Raw genomic sequence first — 23,710 nt, 5'->3', positions numbered from 1 at the left:
GTCCAACAACACTAGATTGTGAAGTTGACCCTGTGCCTGAGACCATTGTTGCGAGAGACACTGTTGGAGGGGTCTCATGTTTGGACGTGCATTGAGCACTTTTGTAATGTATGATGCCATTGTTCCTGATAGCTTCATGATAAACCTTACTGTGTAAGTTTGAATGAATTGTAATTGGGATATGAGTGTGTGGAACACTTTAATTCGTTGTGGATTTGGGTAGGCTAATGCTGATTGAGTGAGATTTCTGGTAATTTATTGTGAACCCTAGCCTGGGTAGGGTATCTATTGCGTATTGCGCATATTGTTGATAGGGCTGAATGGTGCTGGCTTTTATGAGCCAGTCATCCAGATAGGGAAAGACATGTATGTACTGTCTTCTGAGGTACGCTGTAACCACTGCTATGCATTTTGTGAATACTCTTCGTGCTGTTGTTACTCCAAAGGGTAGTACTTTGAATTGATAGTGCTTGCCTGCTATCACAAACCTTAAGTATATGCGGTGTGCTGGATGGATAGGAAGGTGGAAGTATGCATCTATTAGATCTAATGCTGTCATGTAGTCTTGTTTTGTAACAAGGAAATTACATCCTGTAGAGTAACGATGTGGAAATGCTCTGAGAGAATGTACTGATTGAGAGGTCTGAGATCGAGGATTGGTCTGAGAGTGCCATCCTTTTTTGGTATGAGGAAATATAGACAATAAACTCCTGTCCCTTGTTGGTTGAGGGGAACTACCTATATTGCACCTTTGAGTAGAAGAGATCCTACCTCTTGTTTTAACAGGACAATGTGTTCAGGAGAAAGCCTGTGTGAACGAGGGGGAATGTTTGGTGGAGAGGAGATGAGCTCTAGGCAATAACCATTGTGGATAATTGACAGTACCCTTTGATCTGATGTAATTTGTTGCCAATGACGCTGGAAATATTGCAGTCTTCCTCCCACAGGAGATGTGTGCTGTGTGGGGATGCAGGGGAAGTCGTTGCTTTGATGAGGTGGAGGAACCTCTAGTGGCAGCAGATTTGTCCCTAGTTCTGAAATTGTGTCCTCTATAGGAGCCCCTGAAAGATCCCCTGGGATAATATTGTTGTCCCTGTTTGTGTTGGGACGCAGAGGCCTCTAATGTTTGGGGTTTAAAACCTCCTCTGAACTGGGGCTTGCGAAAAGTACCCCGAAAAGGTGTTGTGTAAAGGGCTCCCATGGCCTTAGCTGTATCAGAATCCTCTTTTAATTTCTCAATGGTAGTATCCACCTCAAGTCCAAATAGTTGCTGTTTATTAAATGGCATTTTAAGGACCGCTTGTTGTATTTCAGGTTTAAATCCTGAAGGCTGCAACCAAGCATGCCTTCTGATCATCGCACTTGTGTTAATTCCCCAAGTTGCGGTGTCAGCTGTGTATAGTGCAGATCTAATCTGATTGTTGGCAATAGCTTGCCCTTCTGCCACTACCTGTTGAGCTCTTTTTTGGTGTTCCGTAGGGAGGTACTGAAGGAACTCCTGCATCTCGTCCCAATGTGTCCTATCATACCTGGCTAAAAGCGCTTGTGAGTTGGCAATCCTCCACTAATTTGCAGCTTAATTTACCACTTTTTTGCCTGCTGCATCAAATTTGAAGCTTTCTTTATCAGGGGGATGAGCATCACCTGTGGACTGACTGCCCTTTTCCTAGCTGCCCTCACCACGATAGAACCAGGTGGCAATTGTTGTGATATACAATCTGGGTCAGATGATGCAGCTTTATATTTTCTTATCCACCCTGGGTGTTAATACCCTAGCCTTTGCTGGCTCTTTAAAAATGTCATCAGCATGTTTCAACATACCTGGTAACATTGGCAAACATTGGTATTGGTTATGTGTAGAGGAAAGAGTGTTGAATAAGAAATCCTCCTCTATGGGCTCGGAGTGCGTTTGTACATGATATGTGGCTGCTCTGGAAATGACCTGATTATAGGCGGTGGTGTTTTCAGGTGGAGGCAGCCTTGTGGGATACAGATCAGGGCAATTAGATAGAACTGGGTCAGAATCGTACATATCCCATGGTTCTATGTTATAATTATTATCACCAATATAATCCCCATGTGAGGAGACAGGAGATTGTGTGGAAAACTGTGTGGGTGAAGGCGGTTGTGGTGGAATATGAGGTGGTGGAGAAGAGGGAAGGGAAGGTGATGCATTGGAGAAGGACAGTCTTTGGCTTCTCCATGTGCTTAAATATCTTCGCTGGTGAAGGGCCAGTTTCCAATCTTTGTTGGAATGCTAGCTTCCTCTTAGTCATAGAAGGAGGAGAGGCAATAATCTTCCCTGTATCCTTTTGTATCTGTATTCCCGTTTGCTTATGGTCCATGACCTCAAGAAGTGGTCTAATGTCTGTTTCATCTGTTTCCTGTCATGGAGATGGAACCTGTTTGCATCGCACCAATGAATGCTCTGAAAGCCTGGTGATATAATTCTTTAAACGGGCCGAAAATGTGGTTTGAGCAGTAGATAAAAGTATTTTCTGCTTCGAAGAGTAGCTTGGATGCTTTGCCTCCGAAGAAGAGTGGGGATGTTTTGGCTGGCTGTAGCAGTCTTGGTTCTGGAGTGGAAGCCTCCATCTTTCGACTCAATGCCGAAACAGGTGTGGTAGTCTGTTGGGTGGAGTGAGTTTTGGCCTTATTCGGCACCAAACCCAAGGGTCGTCGACGATATGTAGTTTTTGGATCAGACCATGGCTGGCAAGCAGTGGTGGACCAAAGGCATTTTGTGACTTTTAAATCTGTTTTTGATGGGAAGAGGCCAGTGTACTTATGTACTGCACCACAAGAATAATTTGGCTGTCCCCATCTGAGTCACGGTCAGATTCAGAGTCTGGGATGGAGACCACAGTCTGTGCGTGTTCCTCACCGAAGATGTCAGGCGTTTGTTCCGCTGACTTTGATGCCATCTCTAGCTATCCTGATCATCGAACCTGTAAGGTCTTTTTGGATCGGAAGGATCGCATGCCTCGCAGGTCTCTTCTTTGGGGTCCGGAAAAGAGGCAGAGGTTACACACCGAGTGCTGGTTGGTGTAGGGGAACTTTGCGTGGTACCAAGGGCAGAATTGAAATGGAGTCCGATCCATGAGAATGTGACGCAGTAGGCCCGAGAAGGGAGCAGGCACCCGAAAGGGCGCTTAATCGATCCTGATGCTGAAATCGGATGGGGTGTAGTCAGAAACGCGTTTGAAAATGATACCGGAGTTGAAGGAAAATATAGAGAAGTTCAGATAGTACCGAACCGAGATCTACTGGAATGAGAGTGAACACGTCTGACTCTGAAGGCGGCACTATGGCCGAGCGGAGGAATCAACTTGTAATACTCCGAGCCCAACACCAGATGGCGTAATATGCACAGCATGTGTATCTGCAGATACACATGCCATAGAACATCATATATATATATATATATATATATATATATATATATATATATGTGTGTATAAAGATTTGATTGTAGCTGGATTTAAAAAATAATTGACTTTGTTGCTTAATTATGCTGTGCACCATAGGAAAATTCTAATTGTTTATTTGGATAGGATTTCGAATTTCTAACAAGAAACACACATTTTCTTGGTTTTCTATTAAAAAAACATAAGCCTTTGAGTCTCTTTGTATTACTGAATGTTAATTTTAAGAGATCATTTAGAGGAGATAGCCCATGTGACTAGTCATTTTCAGCCTTTTCTGAATTAACCTGCACCTTTCCATATTCCATGTTTAACCTCATTCTCAAGAATAGCTTGTTTATGTTCCTTCTCAAGCATAGATATACCTATGTCCAGCAAATATTTCTCATCCTCATGCGTACTGTGAGGGAATGTTGTAATAACATCAATTTCCTCAGCTGTATCATGTTTAGTTTCATCTTGCTGCTTCTTAATGGTAGTTTTAAGGTATTTTGTAGGAGCGTAAAGAATGATCAAAGAATTCCTTCTTAAGGAATAGTCATTTAATTCTGGCCTTGAAGAGTTTCTCATGCCCGTCACCGCCAATTTCAAAAGATTTTAATTCTTCGGTTTCTGAGTGAAATGCTCAGTTTTGTCACAAGTTATAAAAAACAATGCAGCTCTTTTCTTTTTTCCAAGTTTTTAAATGCAGTTTGAATGAATTGTCTTTGGCATCACACAAGCTGAAGGATGAGTTTTCTTTTAGATGATGTTTGTTTTTAAATATAGTGTTTGTTGTATTTCATGATAGTTATGCCATGTCCAGCTCAATCATCCTTCAAAGTCTAGCCGCAGACTTTTTTTTTTTAGAGGTGCCTTTCTATTGCAACCTGAAAATCATAGCAAATTTAGAAAATGTATGGAAAAATCACTTCACTTTAACACTAGGTTTGCAGGTAGTAGTGCTATATAGTACAACTAATTATTCATTTGGGGAAGTGCTTTAGATTTCTAGGTTACATGTGATACCCTCCCACACCCAAATTACATAGCGCCCCAAGGTACAGCCTCCAGCTTTTTTCCCTACCAGTGTGTTATGTTTTTTTTCCAAGTGCTCCATGAATGCTATGCATTGAGGAACATTTTAGTACTGAGTAATCGAGAAATTGAAGATTTCTACAGTGGCACCAAGTACACCATTCAGCGCCATCCAGATGTGGATCAAGCAGAAAAGCCTTGAACAAGGTATTTGTGAGAATTAATTAGCTGGTGGAGTGATTGAAAGTACTCCCTTGTAAGTTCGACCATAAATGCAATAACAAGGTACAATGCCAGATTAACATAGTAACTAGTAACTTGCTATCTGATTAAAGTAATTGTTTCCCCACTTCCACAAGACAGTGAAAGCCTAATTCCTAGGATTTAAGGCCTGTAGTTAGTTTCCGCTTTGCAGGGTGGTGCATGCTAGATGACGAAATAATAAAAAACAAGCACATGTAAAATAGGTTACACTGTAAAAATATGAATTAATATGTGGATCAAATGTTTATAGGTATGCACATATAAACATTTAACTTGCCAACCAAAATTCTTTTGGGTTTTAAGAAACAAATCTGTGATAATTTATTGCAAATTCTGACTCATCCTACACAGGATAACCATTAATGCACACTCAAAATTACTTTCAATACAAGTTCAAAATATGTGCACTTTAGAGCTAATAATATATCAGTAAATCAGTCAGTCAGTAAATTTTAGAAAGCATCCACAAATACATCATGGACTTCAAAGCACAGACTAGATCAGTGTGAATGCAATGTTCTGATTAATTTTCAGAAAAAATTGCACTTAACTGAAAGGCCAAATCAAAGATCGAAAATGTTAAATTTCTGCTCTTCTGATTTTTGTATGCATATAATCATCTGCAACCTAAATTATTGTAACAGTCACGTGTGTATGTTTGAAGTCATTCTGCATTTGATAACATATCAAAAGTGAACAACTATAAAAAGTGTGGCACTCAGGGAATCATCGCATTGTACATGATCTCATTTTATACTTAGCTATGAGACCACTCCAATATAATAATCTTCACTAACCACAACAGAGATCACCTAATGCAACACTGTGTGTATTGCTAGGGTTGTACTACCTTCAACAGAGCTGCAACCGACTCCTGAGTTGCATTTCGAACATCTTCTCCATTTACAGATAATATCTGGTCTCCCTGCATCAGTCTTCCATCCGAGTCTGCAATACCTCCTTTGACTACGTCTGAGACAAACACCCCAGTGTCATTTCTGAAAACAGAATCATCAGGTTATCTTTAGAAATAAGTCCTCTAAAATGTAAATGCATGCATGCCAAGATTTGAATACACTGAGAAGGAGAGAAAGAATATTAATTACATTTTTCAGACTTTCATTGATCTGACAGGTACTGTAAGAAAGAAAAGTAAAATAATCTGGAAATATGCATATCTGCAAAACTGGTGTGTAGGCAATTGTGATACTTAGATGTGCTCAAATTCCAATTCTGGTGATGTAAATGGAGCATAAAACATATCAACTAGAAAAAATAATGTAACTAAATCATTATCTAAGGCCTTGGGAAAAAGTGTCAAATTTGATGTAAGCACCTTATGATCTGTCATTGATCACCTATTCTTGAAAAATGTTAAGCTCCTTTATTGCAACAGCTCATCCTTGTCAGAAATTAAACACTTCTTAGAAAATATGGCACATTAATACACCAACTTTAAAATATCCAAAGTTGCAGGTAAAATCAAGAACTTATCTTCAAACTTTTGACTCTCAAGTGACATTACTCTAATCAATTGGTCTGACCACCTATTGGTACACTTCACCTCAAGTATTGATTCAGTGTGGCCGATAAATTACCGACAGGGAGTATGTGGAAGAATAAATCAATTTCAGTGCCATAAATTTATCTCTCATTTCACTACCACCAATCATTTGCTGACTTCACTAACTGGAAATTCCACCAACCAATGAAGGGGAAAAAAAAATCAAAGCAACCAGCTCAATAGTAAATAGGTGCAAAATACAACAAAGAAAACGCTCGTTAATGTAAAAAAAAAATCATCAGACCAGAGTTGCGAACGTCTAGGCTGAAATAGATGCAGCTACTAAGACATGCATTAGATCTATTGCCCTTTGTAGACATTCAGCACTTGGAGAACTGCCTTTATTTTTCAGAATTCTTCATAGATAAAGTCCAAAAAATAAGACCAGAAAAATCTGCATGTGACTTGCTGCAATGTATCAAAACGTGGTGGGGGCACAGTAGTCCCATAAAACTTTCCACAAGGAGCATGAACATAGTTTCAGAATTAGGTACCATCACGTCGGGAGTTTCCACAAATATTTCATTGATTCCAACTAGCAATTGAAAACATGCAAATGTATTAGGTTGATTGTAAAAAGGTGTAAAATAACACAAATTTGTAAAAATAAATTTTCATAAGTATGTATAATACCCAGTGGCTTTCTACCTTTAGTATTACGAGGCATTAAAAAACATGTTTTCCTGTGTAATTTGTTTAGCGAATATGATACTGTAAATTACATTTTTAAAGTGATTTTGGCAATCAGTGAATTGTTTGCTGGAGTTAATAAATTATTTCTGCAGCACACATAGTTAACTCAAATAACTCTAAATTGTCCTCTTAAGTAACTATAACTTGTGCCACTGCCTTGGCAAGTGTTGGCATCAATTATGTCATTTCAGATGTTGCAGTGATGGCTTCAATTATGTCACAGAACATGTCATGCGTGATGTAATTAGGGAGGTAATTAACAGTGCAGGGCATGATGTAACTGTAACTGGAGAATTTCAGTAGTTTGTTTGTTTAAAACGTTATGTTTTACCTGGTATTTTCACTTAACTATAATGCCCCTTTAATCTTTGTTTCTGTGTGATACAAAGTAACATATTACCACCATACCTAAATATAACATCACATTAACCTTTATTTTTTCAGTGAAATATACATATGCACACCACACACACACGTATACAAACACACAAACACACACGTATATATTACTTACTGTGTAGACATTTGTTCGCAGCATGTAGTGCTGTAGATTTACATGCTCTCTATACTATTGCTATGTAGCTTTGGGCCCAGACATTTGCAACTTGTTTTTCTTCAAAAAAATTCTGAGTCATGAAACCTGCTTTGACTCTACCCTTAGTCTACAATGCACCAGCACTCTAGCTCCACCTCAGACTGCTTTCCACTCAGCAGGCAAGTAATATAAGTGGAGTGCAGTGTTGAAGACAGAGTGAGTTACGTGTAGTAAAGGGAGTAAAGGCCACAGAAAATATTTGTAATCGTCACTTGTGTCCGGGGCGGAGGGTGGGTGCATGTGAATCTATAGCAGTACAGGCTACAAACAGATGGTTACAAGGTAAGTAACATTTTCTGTCCTCAGCATGTGTAGCTGTAAATACAGCTCCCGGATAGAAAGCAGCTGATGGCTTATTTAATGAATTGTAAATTGGGCACCCAACTCGATCATTGCCCCTCTGATATTTTGAGAAAGATTGCAGATAGTATTTGTCCAACGCGGCCTTAATCCTATTAGATTGATCAGCAGCATTCAATACCGTTTTTCATGATATACTGCTTCAAAATTAGGCAGGTACTTGAATGGGTAGATCAGCCCTGAAATAGCTCAGTTTCTTTTTGAGCGGTAGAGAACAGTCAGTTTGGATGAAACCCTATCTCTCCCATGCAAAACCTCTCAAATGCAGAGTACCTCAGGGATCTGCCAACTCTCTCTTCACCTGCAATCTCCCCATTTCTATGAAAATATTTTAGTATCCCATATGCTGCGAAACGCTAATGAACTAAACAAGAAACAAATAGTTAATAATCAACCTTAACACTGTATTAGGAAATAGCTACATATACCAATTCAAAGGCATAACCAGGGACAGAAGAATGTAGGCATAAAAGGTTCTTAGGGTGAGAGGTAAGCATATGGAGAGCAGAGCTAGTCCCTTGCAGTCCCTCTACCATCAACAAACACTGTAATAAGATTTCAAGATGGGCTAATCATGCTTAACCAATGCTTTCCTTATCAGAATTAGTTCAAGTTATTTAATTGGAGGCAGCAAGTAGGGAGGTTTCAGGATTGGTAACTTCCTTAAAAGATGAAACTTCAGCCTCAGATGATCATAGCTAATGTTCCCTAAAGATACATGTGCTCAGTGAATGATGGAACCCTCAAAGCATCCACATCCTGACTATTTCATTACTATACATTGGATTCACTGTATGGATCATAAGCAAGGTTACCAGACAAAGGATCAACAAGAAAACAGAACACTTGCACTTAACGCCCCAAAAGGCTCTAAATTCAAAAGAGAATCTTCATCAAGAAATCTGCAACTGCCTGTGGTCCATCTATCTATGGTTCCTGTGTTAACTCATGAGATCTCCTCAGGATGATCCTGATCTGGGGTTGCTTGTCTTGTTCAGACAAGACCAGCTCCTGCAGTTTGAGCTGGAATGTGTCTACTAGAACAAGGATAGGTCTGATTTGTCTATGGTTAGTCTCTGTCCCAAGCAGGCAAAAAGGGTAAATAATGATGTAATGAGAATTAGGGTTGAGTGAGTGCTGGTGGCAGAAATGTCCACATGCATTAAGCTCATCACTAGTGTGTTTTCCTTACTAATGATAGATCCCATTGGCTTTGAAGTGGCACTAGGGCCCTTCCTATGCCATCTATGGGCTTGGCTGAAAAACTCTCATCCAAGGACAATAAGTGAGGCTGGGTTTTGAGTAATAATTCTTTACAAAAGCTATAAAAGCATCATTGGTTTAGTACATAGGCTCTGTTTGGAGACTGCTACCTTAGATCAAAGTGGGACACAACTGGAAACTGAAATGGAAAATGTTACCAATATAAAGGATGCACATTCATTAGGATGATTCCCATTCCCTGACAAACGGTTGAGGCAACTCACGCTTGTTCTGAGTGGGGCTACCCAAAGGGACCTTGCCTTTCAAATCAGGCAGTCTATTCACACTTCTGTAAAAAGTCTGTCCAGAAATCACTGTTCATTAAGTCCAGGAGTTTGTGAAAAATTATCACCTCATACTGTGGCTCCTCGCAACAAAAACCTGGAACTCCAACTACACACCAAGAAGACTGCTTCCCACTAAAGAATGTGATAGTCAATGCTTATTTTTAAAACAGGAAACATCATTCATAACACTAAGTAGACACAGGGAGAAAGGTGACAGACCACCTACATAAGATGGCAAACATAAACGTGACAACCATGTTTAAAGCTTTTGCCAGAAAAAAAGAAAAACACAACTATTCACTTTGGTATTTGTACAATAGATCAGTGCTATTCTTGTCATATGCAGAAAATATTTTTGAAGGTGTGAAAAAAGGGGACACGTTTGAGCTGGTGGGTAAGTAGTGCATGCCACATTTTAAATGCCTTTTCAGAAACGGATTGTTTGGGAGTACATTGTTTAGAATATCGTCCTTAAAGTTGTACAGTGACTTTACATCTAAGAGTCAGTGCTACAAGAGATTACCAGTTTGTGAGCACGATACTTTGGGTTAGAGATGGAGTGCTATATGTGCCACAAAATTCCAAGAGTAACCAATCATGACAATCAAGAACTGGGGTGATTCAGCATAATCTTTAGAAACAAGACTGAGCTGAGCTACTAAGTGTAGTTTTGCCTTCCTTGTGGGGTGGTGAACAAGCTTTAGGAATAACCGGTGTATAGTTCATTTCTCATGAAATACAAGCAGAAGACTGGTTCACACAAAAAAAAGTCTCACTGTGAGACCGTTTCTGCTCAATCCAGTGTCCTGCCACTATCTTGTGAGATTTTGTTTATGTGAGGTGAGGGCTCTCTTAAAAATGTGATTTTCAATACCACTAAATAGTTTTTTCTCTATGGAAGGCCAACAAATCATTTTTCTCTATGAAAGCATAATTTTGTCTAATTTCATAAATCTTTTATCGAATTTTATGAAATTTCAGGAGAATAAAATGCATGATTTCACACACCCCTACAAAAGATCGAGAGTTGTTTTACTGGGTTTGAGCTTATGTTTCATTATCAACACCAGAGCATGCATTTCTGAAAGGCAGTTGCAGTTGCCTACTGTGCCCAGGTAAGTTTTGTTACTGATACTGAAGTAAAGCTGACCATCATATGCATTTTGATGGTGGGGCTCCACTGTTTACCCTGCAGGCCACTGACCTAATGCTATAAGACTACAGACTAATATAAGCAGGAAGGAGACTACAGACGAATATAAGCAGAAGGAGTTTCCATGGTCAAAGAGCCACAACGTATCATCAACAATCCTGAAAATGGTAGGCTCCGTTCTAGATCCTGAATCAAACCACGTTGAAAGTAGTCTAAATATTGTTGACTTGTGGTAGAATTTTTTAACTGTCCAATGACATATTTCTCTAGAAACGTAGCCAACAAGAGGATTGTGATTAATTAATATTTTATCTGGAAGTTTAGGGTTGATGTTTGGCTTTGTAATAAAGGGTATTCAGGGACTGTCTGCAGTTCAAAGTCATTGTGTATAATGTGATGCATCCATAGCATTCCCCTGCAAGATGAGGCATGAATGAAATCGGTGGTGAATTAGTTTCTTGAATTACCTCATAGAGGCCCTCTGGGGTGATGGGAATAAAAGAGTGTCAACATGCTGACTGGTTTTCCTTTAGAAAATTGAGATTTGGTGCTGTGTGAGAATACAACAGCAACAAGCCCATCTGACATTAGATTTCTGTCAGAGAAACAACTTGCAATAGGATTGCATTATTATTTGCATAAAGGGGTCTGATGTATTTCTGAGAACTGTTTGTTTCAGACATTAAGGAGCTACTTTAGCTGATACTGGATTTAATACAAGTAAAATGTATTTTGTTAAGGCTCGTTTTATACAATACCTTTTCTTCTGTCATGGTATTCTGATTTTCTGATTATGAGGAGTTTCTGTCACTTACATTCTGTAGCTCTGTGTTCTGGGTTTGTCATAATACCAGCATGACACCTGTGCACTGATGTATTCGAGTTTCAAATAAAGGATGTCACATGTGCTTAACTGGGAAGGATGCCAGAAAGATGTTTGTTATATTGTTGACAGACCTTGCTTATCTCAGTGTGATTCTGTGAGATGTAGGAGGTCATGCAGTCGAAGTTTACATTTCTGAGGTTTTTTGTCACAATCAAAGTTTTACCTAGTCGGATCTTGTTTGTTCAATAGATGGAGTTAAGAAGGTAAGGGACGCACTGGTGATTGGACCGGTCAACATACACATTCTAGCATGCTTGAATACAATATATCTGGGTTAAAATAGGGTCCAGAGAGGAGCCTTTCGTTTATATGTAGGCAGAGTGAAGTAATGATAAAGATGAGACAATTGTTACACCATCCTAATACTAATCTCTTGGTAAGAATAAGGTAAGGGACATGGAGAACCTACGGACTCATTCAATCTAAACTGGGGCATATTTTAAACCTGTAGCTTTTGAACATCAACCAGCATGAAGACACCTTGGCTACTCTTGATCAGGATTACTCTATACCAATGATGATGTTTTGTCAGCGAGCTACGTTAATGAGATGAAGAAATTATTTGAAGCTTAGAATGTGTATAGCTTTTTTTGGATTAATTAAAACTCAGAACGAATTTTTCAAATACATTCATGGTGATTGGGCATAAATCAATCAACTCCAGAATACTTAAGATGAATGTCAAAATAATTAACAAGGTTAAAGAATTTTCATACTTGGGAGTCCCCTTTGATCACCTCAATAAGTGGCACCATCTGTTGACAGCCAGGAGGCAATAATTTACAAAATCCTTAGGGGTAGTATTTGACTTTGCCTCAAAGTTGGGTTCCAAACCCATGCTAGTCATGTTAAATACTCATAAATCTAGATATATGTCCATCGTGAACTACGGTGGTGGATTTGGGGTAATGTTAATGTTTTCAATTTACAAGTAGAAGAAAGGAGGTTTCTGAGACATCTTTTGGCTATACCACATTTACTTGACACAGGAAAATCTGTTGTGACTATTTCAGGATGTTATTAAACATTGGCCTTCATTGTTATGGATAATCAGTATGGGTCAAGTCTGAGACAGAGTTCCTAGAGCCATAGTTAAACATTGCTTACCATTGACCAGCATGTTAAAGATCTCTTGGCTTTTTTCAGAACTCAGCATATCTGATTTACTCTCAAATTCTTCTTTACTCACTAAACAGAATATGTTCTAGGTAAAATCTCTTTTCCAACCTCTGACACAGATAATGTACTACAAAACACATCATTTAGGGCTCGATGTATATAGCAATTTTGCATTCGCAAACGGTGCGAATCGCAAACTTCGGCCATTTGCGAATGCAAAAATGCCTTTCAAGATGTATGAAAGGCATTTGCTGTGCAATCTTAAGGAATTGCTAAAATAGCGATTCCTTAAAATTGCGACCCCATTTAGAGCATCGCAAATTATGATTCTCTAAATAGGAAATCGCAAATAGGGAATTCCTATTTGCGATTTCGAAAAGCACATGTATTAAGGATTTTCTAAATGCGAATTGGGCATTTAGGAAATGCAATTACCACCAAATCCAATTTGGTGGTAAGCATGTGCAATTTTTAAAAATGCATTATAAATGCATTTTTAAAAATGACATGTAGCGCACACATGCCCCCCAGGGCATGTGTGTGCTTCACATGTCCACAAATATTTTTTGGGGTTGCATCAGAGGGGGCCTTAGGCCCCCAGCACCCTGGGGTTTGCATTACCTAATTTGCGAATTCCTAACTGGAATTCACATCTATGGGCCGACAGGCCAGTAGGGATGAATGGAGTCCCATTCTCTAATTGCGATTCGGTAATAGCGATTGCGAATTTTAAGAAATCACTTTTACCGAATCGCAAATTTCATACATCCCATTTTGCATTTCTTAAATAGCGATTTCTTAAAATTCGCTATTTAAGAAATGCAAAACAGATCTTTGATACATCTGGCCCTTAGATCCTAAATGTTATCAAAACCTGTTCCAACCACTGAGTCATACCTCACTTTACTGCATGATGCAAGGCCCTGGGTTCTGTTGACACATTTTAGACTGAGAACTGTGCATTTTTCTGCAAGCTTTCCTAAATGCTAGGCTCCAAGTTGGCAACTACCACCTTGTCCCTGTGATTTAGTTGGACAGTCTACTATGCACTTTACCAGGTTTGTACATTTTCCACTCAGATATATGTAATGCTATATTATACCATTGTTAAAATATTGAAATTTTGCACTTGTGAGACAAGCTTTTGTTTACAAGCCAATGCTTTCCAATACGTACACTTGGTCAGCAATGATCAGTCTTAATGGAGTTGGTAACTCCTTATCTCTTTAGGATACTGTTTCTAATTCTCTTCATCTGAAATGCTTATCTGTGTTTTATGGGTTTTAAATGATTTGTATTGTATTAACTTCAAGGACTTTTGTAAGGGTTTGCATCTGTATAGGTTTAAAAAGCTAAAGTGAATAAAAGTATATATGATGACGAGTCTTGTACAGTGTTTGTAATTTTAAAAGAAAGCAGTTTCTTGGAATTGTTTGCCAATTTAAATAGAAGTTGTTGACGTTTTTTTTCTCCAAGATGGATGTTTGCTTTTCTGAGGTGGATACATTTGTTAATATGTTAATAAAAATATATTTTTTAGATGATTTTTCCTATTGGGTTACATTAGGTTGATATTGAGAGGGTTTTATTTGGGAGGGGTGACCTCCATGAATAAGAGTTTTAAAAAGTTAACTTTATTAGCTCTGGTCATCTTGCATTCTGTGAGGTACTTGAAAGCACAGCTAACACTACTCCTCTATTTCCTGGCCTGCTTCTGCAAATAATAGAACAACCCTGAAGAGTAGGAGGGTCATTAGTGGTTGAGATAACTTAGTGCATGTAAGGTCCAGCGTACTAAAATATTTGTCTTGGATTATAGCTACAGTAGCAATGAGATTTGCTATAACTTGCCTACAGTAATGACCTGCCCTTATAATGTACACATTAAAGTTGATGTTTGGCTTTTCCTAGTTGAGTTAGATTCTTTAGACATGATCTTCTAGGATTAGGTGGAAAGGCCAGGAATTTAAGTATATTTAACAGGTGCATGGTTTAAGACATTTGTGGTAGAAACAGACATCTTCTTTATGGTGTACAGTTTTGGAATGGCAGATTTAAAAAAAATGATAAAATGACATTGTAACTCGGATTACAAGACAAGTTAATTGTAGCATCATCATTTAAACTTTTATACATTGTTTTGTTATCTGAGTTGATGTTGGTCTGCTTGTTACTAATCACAGCATTTCTTCATAGAATTGGAGCACTTTGCGAGTAGATGTAGCTCTTTTTATTGTATGTTTAATTGTTTTGATCAGAGGTTTTGAGGTGTAAATTGCAATGCAACTTTAAAGAGTGATTATCTAGCTTAAAGACAGTCTCTATGACTGCTTCTAATTGTATCGTGGGAGAAGTGATGAGATATATTAATTTGGGGTAACTGACATTCCAAAATAGGCTGATTTGAATAGATGCAGAGACAAGAACAACCAACAGTGCAGAGTACAAAACATACAAACAACAGCAAGTAAAGCAAGTGTAACAGTTGTATAAGTATACCTTTTTCCAACAATACTTAATCCTAGGCCTTTCCCTGGTTTCTTCTGAAGCTCAACATTCAGCAAATCATACATATCCTCCTCTTTGTACTGGGCCTCATCTCTGTATACAGTGAGGCGGACTTTCTGTGGTGTTTGCCTTAGTACGTTTATGGCTTCATCATGTGTTGCATTCCTTAGGTCAATTCCATTAACCTGAAAAAATATTGAAAGTTGTTTATCAAGCTATTTAGTAACTTTGCAGAACTTGAATCGAATGTTCATGTTAATTATTTAAATTAGATGTACATGAAAAAAGAGCAACAAACCTCCAAAATCTGATCTCCAGCCCAGAGTCTTCCATCCTTTGATGCAGCTCCTTCCTCATAAACCTCATGAATAATAATTGCTCCCTTGAATTCAGGAGGAAAAAGAAAAAGTATCACACTTTTGAATATTAGATATAACATACTTAATTTGCTTTTCTACAGTGGCTACATCAAAAGCCTTTCTTTCTTCACATATGTTAGACAGATGAAACTGACTTTGGTGCCTCCTTTAGATGACTAACAAATATTAAAATAATAAAAAATAAAAACATTGTACAGTTCTGGTACTTGTGACTAGATGCTTTATCCCCTAAATATGTCCCTCTTGAATTCTGATTAAATACATATGGTTTTCATCTGCTTTATATACGAGCAAAATGCTAAGTTAACTGGAACTTGTTTATGGTCAAGGAAGTAAGATAACCGGCAACATCAGAAATCACAGACATTATACAACATAGCGTTTACTTCGCCCAACAAAAACGTCTGTCTTCAACCTCCTCCACTGTCTATTTCCAGACCTAATTTTACAAAGACCAGCCTTGCCACTTCAATTTAAAAACATGATGGACACATAGCCTTCTTCCAAACTTGTCTGCCATTGACATTGTTTGGCGATAATGTTGTCAAACAGGAAAATCAGTGTATCTTCTATTCTGAAAGTGTTACTTCTCTGAGTACCTTCACAAAGAATCCACTGGTTTTAGCACAAGACATTCCTGCCACTTTTTATACTGGAGATTGCAGTTCCTTCACTTCATCAGTGACACATAATTGCATGTAAATGAATCCATCAGTTGTATTGCAGCTTAAAGTCTACAATTCTATTCTGTCCATCTGCATGATCGTTGTGACATTCTATCACATGCTGTCGTCTAGGTCTGTGACCTATAACAATTTACCCTATAACCTACCTTTATTACATTGCAGTCTTCCATTATAGCCTTTGTTGTATTATAATAATTTGCTTATTTTTTTCACTGCATGTACCAAGGTTTTGTCATATAACATTTCAATACTTAATATGTAGGAAAAAGAGAGTACTCTTACTGCAGCCTCGATGTGTACAGTTCTGAACACACTTTCTTGTATACGTGATCTGGCAGATTATGGGAGCATAGAAAGTTTTTGTCTTAATGTTGTGTAAGCTAGTACATGAACCTATCCTGCATCTTCACTCAGGGAGCTGATTGGCTTGCTAAGATAAATGGCAGACATACCTTAGTAAGCCTCTTGCCCAATAATCCTCATAAATCCTCTACGGCAGACCACTATCAGTGCGAACATACGGGGATTTCTGAGCTACAAACGTGAGGTGGCAACCCAGGCTGACCAGTTACCCTAACCCTTATCAACTCCTGCTCTTGGTTGAGTTATGTGGGGGGTTGGCCACAAGCTGGAGAAGGCCTGTTGTAGCACTGCTGGGTCTTCTAGAGGACACCCTGTGCGCCCTGCTGCCAGATCAGTGGCCCACAGGCGCTACTGTGGAGGACCAGGTGGAGGCAGAGCCAAACCTGAGGAAGAAAATTGCTGGGCGTGGGTGACTGCTAGGTCCCATGCATCAAGATGACGGTACCCAAGGAGTATCAGCACAACTAGAAACTGAATCAGAAGTCCATAATTAAAGAGTGAGTTATGCAGAGGAAGCCCTGTGGCCTGTGTCCAGTGAGACGGCCCGGAAGGAAACTTTAAAGCAATCTCTGCCACCAATGTGTCCTTTCGCTGGGGCATGCAAGCTAAAGTGGAGCCCATATCTGTCTAACTGAGAGTAGCAATACTTAACATTTTTAAGACCAAGATCATCAAAATCAGCTAAGTACTTTTTAAGTTATGAATTTTTAAAGTTTAGCCAAAAAAGTGTATTTTTGTGCGTAACTATGCACCATGGAAATCAATGTAGAAATACTTAAAAAATGTATATAAAATCAGGCAATGCGGTTACCAACGTCTCCTTTCGCAGGTATGTCGAGGTTGTTGGTGGGCCCTATGGACAAGCTGGATAAGTTCGGGTGGCTACCTATTTCGGCAGGAGTAGCTGCAGAAAGTTATTGGAGCTGGTGCCAGGCCACTGCAGAGAACTACTTGGAAAAGCACTGCACGGGTAGACTTAGAGGTAAGTCCAGTGGGTCTCCTAAGAGTGTCATGTCGCAAGGGGTAGGAGACCCTTAGAACACAGCTGGATCCTCGGTGCAGGGCACAGGGCGGCCGAGTGCAGAGCGAACCGATGAGCCAGGAGCTTTGCGCAAAGGTGCCCTTGGAAGCAGGGGGTAGGTCACTTTAAGGGTCGCTTGCAGGTCAGTAGGGGCACTTTGGTGGGGGGTCCTGGTGGTTTCCGAAGTCCCTCGGCTGGGGCTTCCTCATGGTCCTTTTACAGTCCATAAAGCACTGTCCTTCTGGGTGCCTGACATCAGGTGACCACTACCTGGGGCAGGGGTGCATTTCGGCCGCTGGAGGACACAGTGCTGCAAAAATTGGCACACTTGCAGAATGTTCCTCACAGTCTGTCAGGTAGAGTTTGGTCCGGCTATGGCATCCAGTTTCTCGATCAGCAGCCGGTCAGTGAATTGGACTTCACTGGGTCTTTGTCGTAGGAGAGTGATACCTTCGGCAATTTTTTCAAAGTGTGAAGTTCGCTGGGGTTTGGAGAGCCCGTCCAATGTCCAAACAACCCATCAGCGGCAACTGTCGAGTCCTGGTTGCAGCAGGCAGGGTTTGGCACCTTTTTCTTGGTGCAGCAGGACTTCAGTTCTTGAACCTTGGGTCTTCTTTGTTGCTGGTTTTCTTATGTCCTTGGAATCTGAATCACTGGCCTAGGGGTGTCCACTAAATACTGTATTTAGTGATCGTCTAGGGGAGTACCTAGTAGTGACCAATTGGTCATCTACCTTAGGGTGGCTACACCCACTAAGTAACCTCTTCCTGTGGGCTGTGGTCACTTCTCTGCACCTGACTGGCTATTTTCCTTCCATGCAAGATTGAGAAAAATGAAATGGTCACCTCGCATGCATGACTTGATAGGTTGTGCAAGCTGGGGCTGAGCACTCCTCCTGTCCTTTGTGTGTTTTCTTGCCGTTGCTCCCGCAAAAAGTGGGGGTTTGTGACAAGGGTGGTCATTTGCTGCTAGCAGCAGGTCTGGGGGTTGAGTTTCAAGGGCGGAAAGCCCTTTGAAGCTCACTAGCAGGGCAGTGCACATTACTGGGGGGGAGGTGTGATAGCACCTCTACCCAGGAAGGGCTTTGTTCTGGGACCCAGAGAGCAGAATCTTGTCTGGTGGTGGCAGACTGGGTGTGAATGGCCAGCAACCATGCCAGGGTAGTTCGATTTTGCAGGAGGCATCTCTAAGGTGACCCCTGGGTACATTTTGGAATTAATCCAATGCTGGATTCTGAGTTGTTAGATACCAAACAGCCCAGGGTTCAGAGTAACCATTGTGTAGCTGTGAAACTCGCACTGGCCAGAGTCAAGCACATGCATTTAAAACGTCTGCTCTGTTCACTTACTATGTCCTAGGTTTGGCAAGGACAGAGTAGGGGCATATTGCTCAAGCATCTGTGCCCACATATACAGTATAGTGCACCCTGCCTTAGGGCTGGAAGGCCTGTCAGAGGTGTGACTTACTTATATTGCATGCAGTGTGTAGTGGACGTGCACAGGCTGTGTGCCATGTCAATCTTGCATTTTAGGATTGCACCAGGACACTCAGCCTGCAATGGCAGTGCTGGGTGCTTCTGGATGCATGGCCCTAGAGGGTGGCACAATCTGAGCTGCTGCCCTCAGGTGCCTATCCTTAGTACCCCATGCCCCGGGAACCTAAGTGCCATTTACTAGGGACTTATAGTGGCAGATAAAGGTGTTGCCAATTGTGCCAATGCATCCCAACAGTTTTGGGTAAGAGATCTGGCCCAGGGAACCTGGTTGGCAGGGGCCCTGGGCACTACCAACTTTGAGACCACAACAAATACCAGGCAAAAAGTGAGGGCTAACCATGACAAGAGAGGCTTTTTTTCGCAGAGATCTTCTCTGGTGTTCGGGGACAGAGTTATTTCCCAATCCCTGAGGCTATGAACTCTCACATCAGGGAGTCCCTTGGGTGTTGTGGTGGCTGGACTGATGCCAGTATGAGGCTGAGTGCACCTTGCAGCAGCAGAGCCGATTGAAGTGCAGACCTTCTGTCCTTAGAGGCCAGCCAATTATGGTTCCAACAAACTGGGATCCTTGACAGCACTCCTACCAAAGACATGGCTGCGTTAGCATGCTCCCTTTCTCCCTCTTACACCCTGCCCCCTTCACGCTCAACAAAATAAAGATGGTGAAGGGAGGCAAACCCACCATCAACAGCAATCAAGAGAAAATGAATAAATTCATGTCATAAATCGAGACATGCTGCTATCCTGATCTGCAGAGGGTGTGCAAATACCACAACAAGAGATAACAGGCGACACAAAGCTCCTAACTGCAATGATACTCCAAGTGACCCTAGCGTCCAGGTCAGCACCAGAGATGAAAATCAATGTTGTGGGGATGAATGTTGCCCTTCTCAGACAGGGCCCGTAAAATGTCCTCCAGATTACAGTAGATGTTTGTCACAGAGCAAGATATATTTGTAAATAATACAACAATACTTCCTAGGTAACATAGGTGAGTCCTATGTATTGTCCAGTAATATGAATGGGGGCTCAACAACAAAATTAAAAGGAGGCCGTAGTTTGATTTGCCAGGTGACATCCTGTCCTTGCAGAAACCACATCTTCTGGCCACAAACTGTGGTTTTCATGAGTGTATAAACACTACAGGCTGCTATGAGTGAAGCTAGCTGCCAAGTGTAAGCCTTATAAAAGTTGAATGACAGGCCATTCATTGTGGATAATTCTCCACAGCACAAATCATGAACACCTTTCAGCTTCTGGGGCGTATAGGAGCAGGTTTCATTTTTTTTGTCTGCTTGCAATCAGTATAGTGAGGCACGCCTTATGCAGTCAGTATCTAATCTGCTCAGTATGTACCCTATTCTTTACAACATGTTGCCTCTTGTATTAGCCTGTGGATGCAAAAAGGGTAGCCTTCCTCACTAGTCAGTAACTCTCCGTCTGCTCTCTTAATGGTAATTACTGTGAATGTATGCTTCTGTGCCCCTATGAATGAGGTTAGGTTGTACCCTGAAGTTCTGTTCTCATCGTTGGTCCTAACAGTGAACCTACGGTCAAGGAATGGATTCCTTGCTGTTGCAGGGTGCGTCAGTTTCTAACCTTGTTTAATTTTAACTCGTAATGTTTTACCACCGAATGCCTAAAACTGCACCTGAATAACCCTTCAGTATATTTTTAGCTTCCGAACCACCCCACGCAACACCCAGAACTTCTCTGCAATATATATTCTGAAGAATTCTTGAAAGAACTTAAAAGACAGTAGCTTGTTCCGGAATGGTATTGTTATTTATATCAAAATAGTGTTTGGTTTATTACCCCATCTCATCCGTGCCTCGTCAGGGGTAGTAAGCTCTACATAAGTCCAATTACTTAATTCCAGAACACTACACTGGACAGTGGAGTAGAGCCTCAAGTACTTTTGAATTTTCTGAGAGGGTCTAGACAGAATCTCATCCCAGTGGTATGGATCGATTCAGGGAACATTAGTAAATGAGTACTATCTCATTCTGACCGTTTTCTATAATGGAGAATGGTAGCAAGTCAAAATCAGTACACAGAATGTCATTTTGGGGAATAGGCAAAAGTAGGAAAGCCCAGTTCCAAGAAAAACTGAAAATATTCATGGAAAAAACAGGTGTACCGTGCCTGGGTTTGAATCCAATATCGGCATATAAAAAAAAGAAAAATTAACTTTTTTTACAATTCCTAAAATAAACGTGAATATAGCAATATGTTTTTTGTTTTAAAAAAAGCAGTGGGAATCAAAGAGTGAATATGTTGATGTACTCTTTTCTTTCTATATCAATAGTGACTCAGAAAAGGAACAGAGAAATACTGTGCAAAATGGTAACACAAAATAAAATGACACAGAAAGATAAGCGCGAATAAGAAAATACAAAAAAAGAGGGGCTAAGGGAAAGCCTCACATGATGGAGTAATCTTTTTACTACCCAGCGTTCCCACATTTCTCCGGATAAAAATACAATACACCCCACCTGTGTGGCTGGGCCTAGTGCCCGAGAAAAGAACAGGATAAACCACTGACCATGTGAAGACCGTAGAGACTTTGCAAAGTCCTTGTTTTGATAGGTTCCTCTCACATGGGCTAGACCCAGTTACAAAACTGGGGTACCGTTTTCTTCGGCAGTAGTATGGGAATACTGCGTGGTAGGAATTTTGCAGATCGCTGCAGCGACTGGAACTTTTGCTCACAGTACTGACAGGAAAATCATTTTTTTAACAAAAGTTTGAGGTTTTCAGGACCTCCTGGGTAAGAGAACGTCATAAGATCGACATGAGTCACACCAACCTGGACTTCCTTGGACAGAAATGTCTGGGTTTGGTAGGTTTCCCTGGGTGGCAGCTGAACCAAACACTGAATAGTGCAGCCATTCAGCATGGCAATTGATATGAAATTGGCATTTACCCCCACTGTGCTCGCCCACATGTAAAAACTGAACCCAGGAGAATCAAAATTTCCTCTCACTTGCCATAAGGATAGGGATTGTTTTAGTTCCCAAAGGAATAGAAAGACTGCTGAGGCTTTAGGGGTAAAGGTAAGAGTACAGCCTGATATCATAGCAGGTGCAAATGCACCTCATTATTTCATGAAAACTATTCCTAGCATCCAGTGGACTTTCTGCCCCAGCAGGGACAACTGGGCAGAACGATTGGCTTGCCCCTTTTGGGGTGGAGGACGGCTCAAAAGTAGGGTGGGATGCCCATACCCCTTTGTTGCCCAAATGTAAAATCCCTGGTGTCTAGTGGGAAATCTGGGCTCGGGGGCAAGTTGGGGAAACCTCTCATCTGCCTCCTTTGGACAAAAAGACTAAAGGGATATGGCCTAATGCTAGCATAGGGCACCCCACCCGTTTTTGTTTCTCTATGTTAAAATCTCTGGTGGCTAGCGGCTTCTACTTATTCAGTGAAAAGGTGCTGAGCTGCAGGGTTGATGGGGTCCAGTTACAGGCAGATGCCCAATCAGGGTACACCTCGTATCTGCACCATGGGGGAGAGGGGGAGGGGCAAATACTCTGTCCCATCAGGGGTAAGGGTATGGCCTGATTACAAGTGGGCTGCCCCATCCCTTATTTGTGATTGCGGTGTAAAATCCCTGGTGTTTTGTTGGCTTTTCTACACCACCATCCCCCTGGGGAGAAAGACTGCATTGCCCCCTTTCGGGTGGGGACATGACCCTATGCCAGTGTTCGCCATCTCCACCTCCTGTTTTTGTTTTAATATAAAATCCCTGGTGGCTAGTGGCCTTTCGGCTACCTGCCAGGACAGACTGGGGCCAAAGGCCTAATCTTCACAAAGACTGTTTTGTCCCTTTTGGGGTGGGCACATTGCCCTATGTCAGGGTGGGACAAGGGCAAATAAGACAAAAAAAGAAATCTGTGGTATCTAGTGGGCTTTCTGGAGGGACAAACCAGGGGCAAACCCCCTAATCATCTTCTCGGGTGTGAGGGGGGAGGTAAAGAAAAGCTGCACTGTGCCTTTTTGAGTGGGGGATGTGGCCACCTGCACTTATGAAAAAAGGGGTGGGGCCCACATCCTTCCATAATGTGTCTGTTACTCTTTGATGTCTAAAGGGATTTTTGCTCCGGGGGGGGGGGGGGGGAATAGAAACCACCAATCTGCTGTTCAAGGTGTCAAAAAAGACTGCTATGTTGGGGTTGGGAGCACTAGCCCATTGCAGGGCGGATGGTAGGGCAGTGGGTGGTGGTGGGGGGGCAGGCTATGTCTCCCATCAGAAGAAATCCATGATGTCTGAGGAGTATATTCTTGCTTTGGAATAGCCCGACTGCAACAACCGCAAAGCAGGGATAAACTAGGGAGCAATATCACTGGAAATGGGAGATTCTCCAACAAGAGAGTTCAGTTGACAATTTGTTCGATTTTTGCTTTCTGCGTGCACTTTTTGTGTGTACTGTAATTTCAGATGTTGTCACCAGTGTGTATAGATTATTGAATCCAGTATGTTTGGCAGATAGGAATTTTTATACATGTGTGCTCCACAAATTATTTTTCTTTTGATTTCATATTATTTGGTATATAACTATTTCTATCCCAGTATACGTACTTTGGCAACAGGTACGTTTTTTAGTGTTTGAGCACCACCATTGTACTTA

At 40.9% G+C, this 23,710-nt stretch overlaps 1 protein-coding gene across 12 annotated transcripts in view; it reads right to left on the bottom strand.

Annotated features, from left to right (window-relative positions):
- The window catches only part of MPDZ (multiple PDZ domain crumbs cell polarity complex component), a 1,044,214-nt gene that overhangs the window by 177,242 nt on the left and 843,262 nt on the right, over positions 1–23,710 (bottom strand). For all 12 annotated transcript variants that reach the window (XM_069238948.1, XM_069238974.1, XM_069239000.1 and 9 more), the window contains 3 exons: positions 15,433–15,516; positions 15,126–15,319; positions 5,557–5,704 (listed from right to left, as the gene is read on the bottom strand). In XM_069238948.1, coding sequence (XP_069095049.1) covers positions 5,557–5,704; positions 15,126–15,319; positions 15,433–15,516 — 426 coding nt within the window. The remainder of the gene's footprint in view (positions 1–5,556; positions 5,705–15,125; positions 15,320–15,432; positions 15,517–23,710) is intronic.

This window comes from Pleurodeles waltl, chromosome 1_2 (genome assembly GCF_031143425.1).
Source record: "Pleurodeles waltl isolate 20211129_DDA chromosome 1_2, aPleWal1.hap1.20221129, whole genome shotgun sequence".
NCBI lineage: Eukaryota > Metazoa > Chordata > Amphibia > Caudata > Salamandridae > Pleurodeles > Pleurodeles waltl.
This window is presented reverse-complemented; position numbering and strand designations above follow the sequence as displayed.